At 46.6% G+C, this 15634-nt stretch overlaps 1 protein-coding gene across 1 annotated transcript in view; it reads left to right on the plus strand.

The window, feature by feature from the left end:
* The window catches only part of LOC131260299 (uncharacterized), an 88607-nt gene that overhangs the window by 18425 nt on the left and 54548 nt on the right, over positions 1-15634 (plus strand). Inside the window, exons 3-4 of the mRNA XM_058261995.1 lie at positions 3354-5242; positions 5319-5412. Coding sequence (XP_058117978.1) covers positions 3360-5242; positions 5319-5412 — 1977 coding nt within the window. The 5' untranslated portion in view covers positions 3354-3359. The remainder of the gene's footprint in view (positions 1-3353; positions 5243-5318; positions 5413-15634) is intronic.

The following is a 15634-nucleotide window of genomic DNA, read 5'->3' on the forward strand; positions in this document are numbered from 1 at the left end:
TTTATGTTTTGTTTGGTATCCGCCCAAACGGTTTTCTGTAGTTTAATGACTTACCAGACGAAGGTTGGCATGGGCCCCTGTGTTGCATGTCGTCGTTAGCCAAATGTTTCGCCTTTACTTCCCGGTACGGTTCGTTACCTTTTTTTAGAGCATGTAAGCTGGTTGAGTCTTTCTAATTGTTTAATTTGTCTTCTTTTCATCAATGTAACTTTAAAATTCTCTATAAATATCTCACATAGATTATTTTGTATAAAAAAGAGGCATAGAGAAGCGTTAATGCAGAATCTATAATCTTTTATCATTTCAACCACTAAATGCACAAGCTTTAGATCACGAACCATCAAGAAAACATGCCTTTTGGCTGATTTTTAGTACTCCCAATTAGTTTAATATGATTGATTAGAATGTGACACCTTGTTATTCTCACCCCCTGTTACCTTCGTTGATGCTGAGGCAACTCCATCAGCCTCCCAACCGTGTTTGTTGCAGACGTATCGAACCAAAACCGTGTCGCGACGAATTTCGATGACTATCTCGTTTCACACGCAGACACATATTTAGGCGCTCGTTGGTTCACCCGGGAAGGGGTAGGGCAGGACAGGTTTGTGGCCGATTGCCAAAAATGCTCTAAACGAAGCCACCCAACTTTGCCAACCTTCCTCCCCACCCCCGCCACGTGGGGCCAATGTATGCTCGTTCCTGTTTTCATTTTCGATGCTGTGACAAATGCGTTAATGTCGTCGTTTTTTCAAATTTTCGATCAACAATGGGTGGGGAGGGGTAGAGGTCTGGTGTCGGGAGCTCGGAATGGATGCTGTTGTACCACCGTGGGTGTAGCGGGGTTAGGTGGTGTAGGCGCACGAGCATTGCAGTGGAACGTAAATAAAAAAAAACGGTGGATCCAAAAAACCAACAACGGCGACTCAACCAAAATAAAAACAAAACCAAAGAAAAAACACCCTCTCAAACGGTGGGCGAAAACAAACAATAACAAGTGGGAAGAAAGAAATCAAATACCAAACATATGAAATAACAAAAACAAAAAAAAGAACCCGCTAACAAACGCTCGTCGCATGACCTCACAGTTCATTAGCACAGTTCAGTCTCATCTGCTCTGTCCTTCTTTTTTTTCAGCGGTTCACCCACTCGCACGTACTCACAAAACTCACGGTTTTGTGCAAAGAGGAACCGCTTTTTCACACACACACACACACACACACGGACGGGCGCGACCCCTCCCCGTCGGCCATAGGTCACTTCGATTCGATCATCCTCGTTGCGCATGTAGTAGGTGGACGAATTCGCGAGTCACGCCGAGCCCGGGGGCGGTGGACCCCCGGGGGGTTGGATGGGAGGGGGGTTGGTGGTGGTGCTGTGGGGTCCCAAAGATCATCGCCATCGATCACGACCGCGAATATGGCGGACGCCGCGCGCGCTTTGATAACCTTTTGTTTGTTTGCTTTTTCGCTCCATTTCACGAGCGCGCTCGGTTCGCCCAATGTTCGGCCTTCGTTCGGCCATTTGTAACCGGGAAGGGGTGGTGAAAAGGGGAGGGGGGAGGGGGGGGGAGATTGAGGTGAAACCTTTTGACCCAAACACCCTGTCCCCCTGCTGCCCTCCGCGAGGGGGTGCCGGGGACATGATAGACAACGTGTGGTCTTGCCGATCTCGAGTCTTCTCTCTCTCCCTCTCTCCCCGGCCTTCACCTCACCCCCCTTTCCACCGTCAAACGACGGCGGATTTCGTGGACTACGTGAGATTTTGGCTTTGGATTGAGCTGTCCCCAGCGGAATGAAACGAGACGGGCTGGTATGAAGAAAGGAAGAGGCTGCGTAACGATGTGCTAATACCCTGCGAAATTGCTAATATTCTTTTCCTTTTCCCCTGTGGCTCGCGATGCGTGTGTGTGTGTTTGGTTATCTCGTCGCGCGGAATGTGACTTGTGCATGTATATTTATTCACCGTACCGTTGTGTGCAATGCTTTCCAAGTTTCACATTTTCGATCCGGGTTTCCGATCGACATCGACAAAAAACCCGCATCCGCACCCTGCCTCAGCTTTCCCCACCACATTCCCCGGACGTGAGTCAAAGTCCAGTTTAAAATGAATTGGAAAGACAGTCTCAGAGGCCTGACAGAGCCCCGCTACCGGATGAATCTTCGCAGCAGCGAAATCGGTCCCTTCATTAGCATAGCGTCTGAAGGAGGCGGCTGCAGCTGGAGGGGAAGAGGGGGGGTCAAGTATAATTTGAACAGCGACCACCAACAGTGGATTCGGGTGTTGTTTACACTCGACAAGGACTGGGAAGGATTACAAGCAGCCAGTCCAAGTTGGCATTGATTATTTTCGCTTCCACCCTGTTTTGTGTACGGAACGGCAGCGACAAATTCAACTTCCAGCCCGTCGGTTTCGATCGGGATTATTGAATTCCATCATCATTAAAATGGGAACTAACGTACTTCGGCATCCACATCCGCCCGGAGGACGTTCCAACATTCCTCCTCCGTTGGGGTGCAAAGATCAGACAACCAAGTGCAAGTAGTGAAGTAAACGTTTACGATGGCGCTCATTACGACGATGACCGTCCTCTCCGCGATGCGCCTTATCTGGGTTTACATTCAAGCAAACGGGTTTTCTTTAAAAGCTCCTTAGGTTATCGAGCCGCTTGTTACAATCGCGTTTCATAACAGTTCCATCTTTAATAGTTTTATTTTTGACGTATGATTAGTTGAAGGTTAAGTTTGTTACTCTAATGGAAACAATCAATAAGACGAAGAGAGTCTCTGTTGATAGGAAACTAGATTTGTTTGGTTTCAGTTTTTAATAACTTTATTTTGTTGTTGTTGCTTCGACTATTTTTCATTGCACTGTGACCATTTTTATTTGATGAGTTCAGGAAATTTGTCCTGCGTTTGCCAATGAACTCATTTGTATAAACTTTATTCAATGTCAAAACTTCACTGCCGCAACTAAGGTTTTCCATGACATTGTTGATCTGTTTGCTATTTGCAATCATGGGAAGTGACCCTTGGCATATAAACGATGCCAATGTGACGGATTTCATTTTTAATTTTATTTTGTTAATAAAAAAGATGGGTTCATCTTACATTTTTTTTTCTATAAAAAATTTTTGTTTTGTTTTTAAATTTACTCGTCGATTTTTGGATCATCAATATTTTACTTTGTAAACAAATCTTTGTGTCTTATATGTGCTACCGTTATCAAATTGAGATTGGGTTACACATGTTTTGAGTGCATTCTATAACTAACTTCTTTCTATTTCAAGTTTACTAGTCCGATCAATTTTGTATACTAATGTTTCTCACCTTTCGTTTGTCTTTTCTAATTCGCAGATTAGTATGGAAAAGGCAAAGGCGTACATTAAGAACGAATTACGTGGGGGCTCCCTAGCGCAACCGGAGCCCCCGCCACCTCCGCCGTCACACCACCACCACCTCCAGCAGCAGCATCAGCAGCATCAGCATCAACAGCAGCAGCAGCAACACCACCACCACCATCAGCAACAACAGCCACCACCTCCAAACGCTGCCAGCCACCCGGCGTACCATCCCCACCAGCAGCCTCCGCCGCATCATCTGCAGCAGCATCCGTCGCACCATGGTAGCCCCGGTCCGATTCCGGTGTCCTCGGCCCAGTACTACCTGCACCATCAGCATCAGCAGCAACAGCAGCAGCAGCACCAGCACCATCATCAGCAGCAACACCTCCAGCATCAGCATCAGCATCAGCATCAGCAACAGCAGCATCACCCGTCGGCGTCTCGTTCGCCGTCGGTGGCGTCCAACCTGGAGGATGCATCCGCCAACATCTGCTACGTTTGCGGAGCGCACGGTGCACAGGACAAGTACTACCTTCGGGTGCGCCAGAACCCGGACAACCCGAACGAGCCGCACTTTCCGCTGCTGGAAACGCACACACCGCCGGCCGGCGTTCCCCACTGGACACCGGCGAAGGTGGGCGTCCGGTCGTGCTATCTCTGCTTCACGACCTTCGCCCAGCAGTGGGACTACCACGAGCGCGAGGGCAAACCCGTCTCCCAGCGGCTCTACTGGTTGAAGCGCACGGACGACAAGAGCTACATCGGAGCGGAGCTGAACAGTCAGGGCGAGTACGCGGCGCAGGTGCTGGGACTAAGTGCGGAGCATCTCGGCAGTGGTCCGGGAGGTCCGTACGGTGGCGGCGGAGGTGGTCGAATGGCGACGGAAAGTCCTCGCTCCCAGCAGCAGCAGCAGCAGCAGCAGCAACAGCAGCAGCAGCAGCATCATCAGCAACAACAGCAGGCACCACCGCCACCTCCATCGTCCAATTCCTCGTCGTCCTATGCTTTGCCGGTCGCGAGGAACGAAAGCCCTCACCGGGGAGGGCCCGGAGCGCAACGGAACGAATCACCTGGGCAGGCGAAGGGCGACGGAACGAACACCGTTCCGCCCTACCATCCGGCGAAGCGCTTCCTCGAGAATCATCTCGCGAGTCAGCAGCAACAGCAACAGCAGCAGCAGCAGCAACAGCAACAGCAGCAAACCCCTACAAATGTCGTTCAACCATCGACGGGTTCCACGACACCCCAACAGCAGAGACCGTCGAGTCGGAACGAAAAATCGACCACTCCACGGCCTGCGACGCACGAGAACCCCTCTCCGGGCGCGGAACGAACTCCCTCGTTGCGCTACGACGGCCGCCGGATGTCCTCTTTCGCGCACCACAAACTCAAGATGGTGAACTACAACAGTGCGGCCCAGCAGAGTGCAACTGCGGCCGGTAACAACAACGCGGCGGCCACACCGGCCTCCAACCACCAACAGCCGACGACGGGAGGTTCGTCGGCATCATCCTCCGCGACGCACCAGCATCATCTGCGGCTCGAGGAAGAGGGCGCTCTGGACCTGCGAAACTCGGCCACCGGTGTCGGGCTCGGACCGGGCAGCGTATCGGGTGGTGGCAGTATCGTCGGTGGTGGCAGTACCTCGTCGCTCGGTGGCCTAACGCTGGCCGAGGAGAGTATCCGCAGTGGCGGCAGCAACAGTAATGGCAGCACCGGCAGTACCGGCACCGACATCCTCGACCTGTCGATGCCGGACAAGAACTCGATGACGGAAGTGTGCTACGTGTGTGGGGACGAGCACCGGCGGGGCAGTCTGATGGAGATCGCCACCGTCAAGCCGAAGGACGCGAAGGACCAGGAGAAGCCGTACTTTCCGATCTTTGACGAAACGCACGCCAGGTACGTGGGCTACTTTATTACTCAATGGTATTTGACAGGATTTTTATTTTACTTAATCCATTTCTTTCTTCCACAGACCAGCACGTTCGCGACCGAAAGACCCGAAGGGTATGGTGCAGGCGTGCCGGGCGTGCCACCTGTATCTGCACAATCAGTGGAAATCGTTCATCGTAAGTAGCGCGAGCATTATCCAGTTCGTCGTTTGTGTTTTGAGCAATAATATACGAGCATCCTTTTCGTTGGTTCCTCGTCTCCAGAAACGCGCCTTGGCGCTATAATGATTCTTAGCCATTAGGATTACTACTTCCAACCCGTTCCAGTGCTTTAGAAGGTGGGAAATTGAATTCTGATAGAATTCTGAGACTCTATGCCAGATCCTATCAATCCGGATTTGATATCACGTTCGAGATACTGAGAATCAGACTCCAGGATTGGAGTCGCGATTGCAGAAGCTCTAGGATCCGTGCAGATCCTGATGCAGATTCTGGGATCTAATCCGTTAAGATCTAGATTTAGATTCTGTATTCAGAATCCTTGGCATGTAGATACAAAATTCGGATTTCAAAATCCGGGATATTTGGAACCCGAGTATTGAATCGCTTGGGATCTGTCATCTATCAGAACAGGGCTCTGGATTGGATTAGGAGGATCGATCTCAAGTTAGATTGGGATCAGGATCCAGCTCTACCTGGTATCACTACCTTTTAGATCAGGTTTATAAAGAGCAAAGCGAACTTACTTTTTCAATGGTACTGACATGCAGGATTTCATCAAAGTAGAATAAAAATCTAAACAACCTATAAAGCAAATTATAAACATATTTTTCAATAACCTGCAAGGTTATTTCTGACTGCCATGGCTCGTATTGTTGAAATGTTGTTGTTACACGTGTTTGACTTTCGCGAACATGGTTCGGAAAGAAAAACACCGATCGAAACCTTGTTTTGAGCGATAGCTGCTGATGCAACTCTTCACCCGTTTGTGCTGTAATCGAGTAAACAGTACCGCCGAGGTAGTTTTTTCTTTCCAAGCTTCATTCACTTTTAGTTTTTATTCGTTTGCAGAAAAGCAGAACGGAACGTCCGGAACATAAAATGCCACATCATTCGCAGTCATCCCTTAACGGGGTGGCCTGCCGTGTAGCAAAAAGTGCAAATAAATGCTGGTATAATACCAACAATGTTGGGGCGATTGCATTTTTTCTCATCAAAGTTTTGTTATTTGTTTTCGATTCAACGGGAGAGTTACCAAAAATAGGTACTTGGCGTCAAAAAAATACCGTCGGATTTTCTTGTTAAATTCGATTTCTTTTCCATTCTATAAATAATTGCGTGCATGATTCTTAATCCTACCGCACCAGAAATGGGCAATGCAAGCAGAATTTTTTCTGGTTTTGAGGTCAAATCACTAAGGTTTTCTACAATATTCGACGTTCTTCCCCGCTTTTTCGTGACGTTAGTCAAACAACTTGACGACGTCACTCACCAACGGAACCAACAAACGAAGAGTACAAATAGAAAAAGGTTTTCATTTCCTTCGCCTTCCACGCTGGGATGGGGGGTTTTCAATGGTTGGCTATTTTTATAACTTATTAGCGGCAATGGAGGAGAGAGGACTACTGGAACTTCTTAGCGAAGGTGAGATGTTGAAGGTGGCGGACGAGAGTGTTTAGTTGTTCAGCCTGGTCCTTTTTTGTTAGACTTGTCTCGATGAGTTGGCGTTGGAAGTTCAGTTCTAGTCTTGAAACGCAAGAGCCCTTGTACGGCCAAGCGTCGGAACCAGCAAGTAATGACGATTGATTACAGAAGAGACTGGAAAAAAGTGAATCATTTTTTTTTTGTTATTGCACGATACTTAAAAGACTTACGTTTGCAGTGAAGCACTTTGTAAATAAAAACCCCCCCCGACCCATTTGATTGGGAGCGTACAGCTGGAACGCAGAAGCGGGACGATAAAACCGATTCAATCCGGCTCCGGTTAGTTATCCAGCAGCATATCGGTGACTCCTAATGTTTTCCCTCTTCCTTTCGTTAGCCGCCCCGTGCGCCACCCGAAGGCCGCGAGTTAGGATGGGTTGCCAATTTTCACAACTTATCACCGCGGTGGTACGCGTTACGAGTCCATTAGCGGACTCCCGGACAGCGCACGTCCGTTCTACGAGATGATGGCGTGTCTCGTACGATTGGTGGCGGTTTGTCCGCGGCGATTGGAAAATAACACGCTTCAGAACCAGCTTCACACACGCCACCATGTGGCCCGCGTGAAGCAGCCATCAGCAGCAGCGGCTACAGCGTTTCGGCAATGTCCACCACTCCCGTTCAGGAACTGGATCGGGTTGGATACGGCTAGTTCCGCCAACTTTCTTAGGTGATTGAACGTGGCAAACAGCGACGTAGGGTTGGACGGACACGAATGTGTGAAAAGTGTTTGCAGACGAGGGAACAATTATCGCCTCTCCGGACGGGGCGTGTTAAGTAGTTAAATCCGCAATCGATAGACAACCAGAAAAAGGAAGAAAAACTAAACTATTCCATTATGTCTCCTTGTCAGTCATAGGACTTGAGCCTTCTGTTAAACGTTTGTCTTCGGAACTGCAAGTTTATTACTTACAATCTCCTGATAGCAATAATTCCCTCATCTTCTACATTCGTTTTAGAAGAGTTCCATGGATTGATTACTGTAAGTGTGATCAATCAGTATAGATTTGTCAAAGTTCATGTATTTTCCCATTTGAACCGGATTCATTCGTTCGGACTTTAATCACTGATCTTGATAACAGCGCTTGATAATGTCTAATACCACATGGTCTAATACATGGTCCGTTCCAGGAACAGTATGGGTTCGAATCTCTGGTCCAAAGTGGTTTCTTTTATGCATTGAAACATTTCTACGAAATTCGTTAAAGGACGCTACATATTGAGGGATCCTCAAACTGATATCGGTCCAAACGGGGTGAACAAAAGAGACCGACGACGACTACTATTACCACGTCCCACGTCGGATTTACTTTGGAAACTTGACAGGGCAGCCCGAACTTCTCGTGGCATTAATTTGATAGAAAGCATCGATATTGCCTATACACATCCCGCGCTGTGTCTATCGGCGCGATACATGACCTCGCACTCGACGTCGCTTGCTGCTGCTCACACGCTTCCCATGTGATCGATGCGATTGGGGGCGATACTAGTGACTCCCGCTTCTTCACCTTTTTTTTTTCCACCAGTGATTCCGCGCGAATCTCGCGCTGGTAGTGTACGTTTGCCGTGCCCATCACCGACACCCACACGAGGAGACATTAGAGCACACACGGTGCTGGTTGATAGAGTGGCGGGTCCGCGGGAGGATGTGTCCGATGAGCATGTCAGTCTCGGATGTGTGGCGTAGTAGATGCGCGTTGCGTTGGGTTGGGCTGTGTGTAGTAATGACGTTGCCTGCGCCCCCAGCGTGCAGGACATTCGCTCCAGCAAAGGCGGTCGGGGCGCCTCAGTATCTCCCGGTCGTTCGGGATGTGAACGTCTGCACGATAGTCATCGCGAAGGAGTGCGCAATACTTGGTGGCTCCTATTTCCAAAAGCTCTTTTGATCTTTCCTCGTGTTTACGATTCCTTAAGGTTCAGTGCAAATTTATACCGATCTTTTTGGACGTGAAGATTAAAGAGAAAACTTCCTAGCATTTGTGAATAAACCCCAGCTGACTATTTGCTCTTTTAAAAGTAGTTGTAATCAACGTTTTGTTGTGTGTTTATGTTTGATTGCACCTGAACTTGAACCTGGAAAAAAAGAACAAAAAACACAATTTTTCCCATATATTTTGTGGTGTTGTTGTGGTGAACAAAAGCTTATTGAAAGCACGAAGTTTTTAACCATTTAAGTAAATTAATTTTCGTGATCTACAGTTGACTATCTCCTGGGAAGCAAACATTCTTGACTCAAATATGACTTTGGTACGTAGTTTAAATTGTTATTTAATCTGCTTTTCGTGTTTACTTTTTATATCGATTAATTTTTACGCGCCACCAAAAATCAAATATGAAAGTCATCCAACAAATATGCAATAGACTTTAACTCAGTGTTACACGGCCCGTTCTATTTTAATCAACGTGGTTCATAGTTCGAATTGCATATTATTAAGTTCTTATCTCAGGTATGAAGCAATAGCGCAAAGAAACAAAAACGTTTGTTGTTGAGCGTTATCGATTCGTACGTGCAACGCAACTCATTACCTTATCATAGCAGTGAAAATAAAAGTATTGAAAAGGGAAACAAACTCCTACCCGCCCAAACAACCCCCTCACTTACTTGATAATGACACACCTCATCCTCCGGTCGCGACAAATTTATCAAAGAACGACCGTGTTCCGATGGTGGCCACCGCCACCTCGGACGGGGCACGTCCCGGGCTCTTTATCAGTTCGGGCCGTTTTGGATTTCTGACAAGAAAACCTTCACGTCATCCTCGAACAACAACCCGGTTATTGTACTTCCCTCGTGGAGACCGGCGTGGAAGGGATGGGAAGAGGAACCGGACGGTGCCGGCGGGAGACGTTGCGCCGACCGACATCTAAACGCGCTGCTCTCCATCCTACGATACCGCCATGACACACACCGAACCGGTCGGAACCGGTTTGTCGAACCGGTGCATGGAAACCGAACCGCGCCGCGCGGAACACGGAACTAGCTCCGTCGGACGTCAGCATCGATGGCGGGTTGTTGCTGCTGCTGGTGCTTCTGTCGGTGGAAGCCGGTTTTGTCATCGATCAAAGCGGAACGGCGGCGGAATGGCGGTTGATTGGGTTGGGCCGAGGGTGCGGTGTACCATCAAAGCCTACTTTGATGGGTAGGAGTAGTGGGTGCGCTATCGATCGATTTACTTACACAACCGGCCGGCCTCTCTCAGGACCCGGTTTGGCCGGTTAGTGTGCGCCAGTCATTTGAATTTGATGACCTTCTACGCTCATCGCCCTCGTGAAAAAACCACAGGCGCTAAACATTTCGGGTTCCGTTTATTTATTTATTTGTAAATTATGCCGAAAATCGGTTTGATACCCAAAGAAGTATAACATTTATTGGAGCTAAAAACTAAGAGGATCTGCTTGCTGCCCGACGAATGGAGTTTATTTCGTACTTGTAATTTATTTTATATGTAAATTTAATAATTATTTTACTTTGCACTTTTCACTTCCATGACAGAAACTTTCTTTTCGCTAACCTTTTGGTTTCGTTGTTACGATTTACCTTATCATATTTATGTAACAAGTGACTCGTTTATTTTTATGAAAATTTTACTAAAATACGAAGCAATTTATCATACGAAAAATGAAATGTGATTGATTTCAAAGTTCCAAACTAATAATTTATGATTCTCGAGTCTTGCTTTGCTGCGACTTTCCCAACCGGAAGTGCAGACTGATTGGGTTGTATATTTGCCTGTTGCTCGCTGATAAGCTTCAAGTGACTTTTTTTTTCTTCTACAAACTGTGAATTTCTTCTCGATGGAAAAAAGCAACCCAACACTGATCCAAATATGGCTGGCTGGAACTCTCCGGTTAGGACTATCGTTCCCCTTCAATACTGAACGTGGCACGCTTTATGGATCGGGCTGGATTTTCGACCTTCACGGTCCGCTTTCGTGCCCGTGGCAGCCATTTTAGCTCGTGATGTTTTGGGTTTAAGAGTGCACACACACATACACACACTCACATATGGATCCTGATTCACGCCAGCTCCAGCGCTACATCGGAGTGTAATAACCTACGGAAAGGGTCCGGTTTTTGTTTTGCTCGTGTAAAAACATCAATTTCAACTAAATATCAACACATCCATCGGAGTGTGGTGCCCGCTGTTGCTCTGCTGCCCGTCGCTGGCCTCGTGACTTTTTACGCTGCAAAAACCTAGTGATCAGACGCTCTCTCGGGCGATGTTTTGCATTTCCCAGGGAAGCATGCTTATCTCCGGTGGACGTTCGGTTTTTCCTTTTTTGCGCCCCAACCACGCCACATGGCGGCGTTATTGATAGTATCGGTAGCACATTCGACTGTTGAACAACTCCCGAAACTCCTGCTGGGAGTGGCAAAGGTCGATTTGTTGGTTCCCCCATGGGTGTGTGTGTTGGCCTCTCAGAACTTTCCGATAGGGGATGATCTTCACCATCATCAGTATCATCAATCGCCCAATGACACGTCCCCGAGCGCGGGAGCAATGCTGGCGACCCACTTGACGTGTACCGTTTTCCACCATCCACAACACCGCATGATCCCCGGGGTCACGCGGGGCTAAGGTTTTGTTTAGGCGGGGAGCGTCTCGCTTCAACAGAGGGAAAGGTTATCACGCGAGGGCAACCCCCGGAGATGTGCTGATACACTCCGTCCGCTTATGGCAGGGCGCGCCGGTTCAATAAATCTTTTTTTAACGCCCCGACCGTTAATCAGATGCGACTTTTCGTGAACAGTTGTTTTTATATTATATTGTACGCCTCAGCGTAAGCAACGCGCGTCTTGACGATGATTGCATTCTTCTTCGCTTCGTCGACACGCCGCAATTAGTATTCGTCAGAGTCACTCGAGAATTTTTAGCTGTCTACTTTTTTTTTCTTTTTAATTTTTAAGCCAATGATCGTGCAATTATCGTTCTTTTAAGGTTTCGATTGCTAAGCATGTTTCGCTATCTTTCTTCGGGGTAGCTGTTTGCACCTGACACCCTTTTAAGGTTGGCCACACAACAGCAGCTGCTGTTTCGGTTGGATTCACCCTTCAATTCTCGATGATCTGGCACAAACGCAAGTTTCAATAATTGCTCCAACCCGACGGGGGGTGAGGAGGGGGCAAGCATACATTAAAAATATTGATCGAAGACACAGCAGCATTATATGCGACACTAGCCAAATGACTCGCTAGCAAAAACCTGAAAACGGTAAATTAATAGCCGCGTGTCCTGAACCGCGCGCCTTTATAGCAGGTGCTGGTGACAAACTGCAAAACAAACAGCGCTGTCAATTGTGTGAAACAGGAGCAAAAAAAACCTCTTGAAAACTCATTTTCCAACGGGCGTTGCTTTTTTTTTTACAAACTCCAAGTCGAACATGACACGCGCTTGTTCTTCAGCGCCGTTTGGCTGCGTCTTGCAAAAAAGAAGGAAGGAAGGTTATAACATCGAAATTGGGCACCGCGAAACACGTTGGCTTTTGCGGACGCGCCACATTTTTCGTGCCGCCTTCCATTTTGTTGTAGAGAACCAAGTTTGTTGTAGTTTTGTCTGTTCGGTTTGTTGGTTTGGCCGAAATTGTGGCAGGCTTTTGATCCTCAACGTTTGGTTTATACGCCTTCCGGTGTATTGAACTCTTCTTTTTATTAAATATTGAGCTGAACAAACACATCAATGTTTTAGTAAAGGAATAGTAAAGGGTGGTTACTATAAATGGAGATGGTGTTTCGTTCAGTAAAAACAAGTTTTACAAGTTTTAAAGCTTCAGCTTTATTTGTGGAAATCCCATCCTAGATTATCAGTTTTCCAAAATTGAGCTTTCAATGTTTCAATCCGCAATTGAGAACTATAAATGGGCACGTCGGAAGGTATAGGATGCTGTAAAATTTACTGTAATACCTCTGACGCGCAAAAGGTCGATGAAGGTATCTGTTTCCCACGCTAGTTTGCTAGAAAAATCGATTCACTACTATTTTTAACTGACACTCTTACTAGGGGGTGTTTCTTTTTCACAAATTATATTTCCGCATTGCCTTGAAGCAACATGTTACGTTCAATGTAGAGCACAAGGTTCTTACATCGACTAACACCATTCATGACTCAAATTGTCAACAACGTTCGGGTGACGTTGGGGCAAACATTTTCCACGTAACCGGTTATTTTTGTTGTTCCTCTGTGAGCACCCAAGACAACGCAAGAGACCGAGAGGAGCGTCCAATCGACAGTTGTCGGTTTCTTTTGCATCATTGATCAGCGTTAATGATCAACAGCATCGAGCATCGAGCGATCGCACAATTATGATGCCGGCAGGCAGAGACCGTCTTCTCCCTTAAGCCACATCCCGTTTCACACCACGGAAGGAAGTGCTTGGGGAGAAGATAAATGATTCAAGCAAATAAAAAAAAACAGGCGAAGGTTGCGCCTCCAAAACCGGTTACCGGCGGTTTCCCGGGGCCATTGGGGGTGAATTTTTGCCTTTTGCTTTCTTGAGCTTAGTTTATTTTTCTGCATTTTTTCGACCGTTGGCTGGTGCGGTGCATCTTCGTAACCTGCGGTGAAGTAACGCACATAAGACAGCGACGTCAAAACGCCCGTGCGAAACACAACCAGCTACCCTTCCTCCACTGCTTTGTGTTGCCGGTAATGACGTTGATGATGATGATGATGAGTCCCACTGTGTTCTTACCAGGTTAAAGCAGCACCAATGTCATTAACGCAGTCAGCACCGCGTGCCGTTTTTTTAGGTGAGGAAAAAATTAAATAAATATGCAAACATACACCATCCGTTACTTTTGGGTTTGTTCCGCTCAAAATGGAGGAAACATTTTGGAACTTGTGTGTGTGTTTTTGTCATTGTGTGGCTGTAGGCGGAAGTTTGGCAAACAAGGGAACTCTTTTTTTCCATTGTTAATTTGCACGTTTGCGTCCTTTTCTGGTTCGCTACCATCGAGCTCAACGTGCGAAGGGAAAGATCGGGGGGCTTCACTGTGGGGCAGATCGCGGACATTTGGCATGAAAATTTACTGGATTTTGAATTTGAATTTTACTGAATCAATTCGCTTCAGGCTGCTCACTATGAGGTATCCAAGTATTTGCTCAGGACGTTCCAGAATGTTGCATGTTTTAATGTTCAAACTTCAGGGTTTGAAACTTCTATGAAAATGTCTTTAAGTTGTTCAAATATTTTAGTAGATTCATTATTTTTAAGTTTTGAACGGGTTATCACTATTTTTGAATTATGACAAAAGTATAAAAGCTACCCTCTCTTTTCTATAATGGTTTGAAATGATGTTGTCCCAGCAAAATTTTTTGATAACTTGTTTCTTTTTTATGTTGCTGTGTGTGAGGTTATTTTTCATACTAGTAAAAGAGATTATGAAATGCAAATATAATGCAGCTTGCTTTTATAAGTAACGCGTGCCAATTCTTGATTAACACGACAAGGACCACCGAAGAAACCACTGTGCACTGGGAGACGCCGACGGTTAATCTTGTTGAACTTGCGCATCGTTTAACAATTGCCACCCAGGGGGTTGGCTTGTGTGCGTATGTGTGTGTATGTATGTCTACTGTAAACGGAGTTGTGTTCGTTTGTTTGTTGGGGGTTCCGTTTCAGATTGCGCACCTCCGCGACCAGCATACCCTCCCTCTGTGTTCCATCATTTTAAAAGGCGCCCTGTTACTTCGCCACTGGCGGACTGCGGAATCTGCCGTCGGGACGTCGAGCCGTTCACGCCAAACGTTCCGCAATCTTTGTCCGGGCGTGCTCCATGTTTCCCCTGCGCCTTCGGTTGCTCTCTTTGCCAACCTTCGTCACCTACCGAAGGGCCGCAAACAGCAACCCCACGGTCGTCAGATAACGACGGTTATGAGACTCGACCCTCTATCTTTCGCGGTTCCACCAACAACACCGATGGCGGCGATGTTTGTTTAGCCTATTGTGTTTGTTGTTGTTTTTTTCTGCTACTTTCTCTGTTCTGTTGACGCTGCAGCATTTGGTAGATGATGTGTTTTTTTTCCTACCTTTTAGTGTGTATGTGTGTTTGTTGGTATGTTTGCACAGTCGGCAGTTGTACGCGGCGAACATTTTTATTTACTTAAAGTTTCTTCTCTACCAGCCAGTTTTCTTACGCCCATGTTATTTTTCATTGTCATATGTTGCGCCATGCTTAGTGTTCTTTGCACAAGAAACAGCCGCCCGAGCCGCGATTCGCAAACCGGGAGTGGCAAGAAATAACTTTTCCGCTGTTTTAGTTTTTTGTAACACCTGTGGTTTTTTTTTTCGTTCTTATTTGTGCCTTTTCGTTATAAACGGAACGGTCAATGCCACGCCGAAATTGCCTGTTCGGTTATTTTAAGGTGTCCTTTTTTACTTCAGTTTTTGTTTCTGCTGCTTGCGTTACTCATGTCTTTTTAATTTAGGCCCCAAAACTTTGGGGTCACGAACGGGATCAGAGCAGTGCCTTCTTAAATTATTTTAAGGAAGCTTTGTCAAATCTCTTACTATGTGTTTTACCCAATTTAGGTTATATCTTTTCAAAAATAATTGTTTATCTGAAGCATAAAGCTTATTGTATTCTGATTGTATCGTTTTTTCATCACTTTTGCATTTTTTTTATCAAACAATTTCCCTCTATTTGAAGTTAATCATAAATAATGATTTAAAGTTTTTACTATACTTCCCTGGCCTTC

Source organism: Anopheles coustani, chromosome 3 (assembly GCF_943734705.1).
Source record: "Anopheles coustani chromosome 3, idAnoCousDA_361_x.2, whole genome shotgun sequence".
NCBI classification, from domain to species: Eukaryota; Metazoa; Arthropoda; class Insecta; order Diptera; family Culicidae; genus Anopheles; species Anopheles coustani.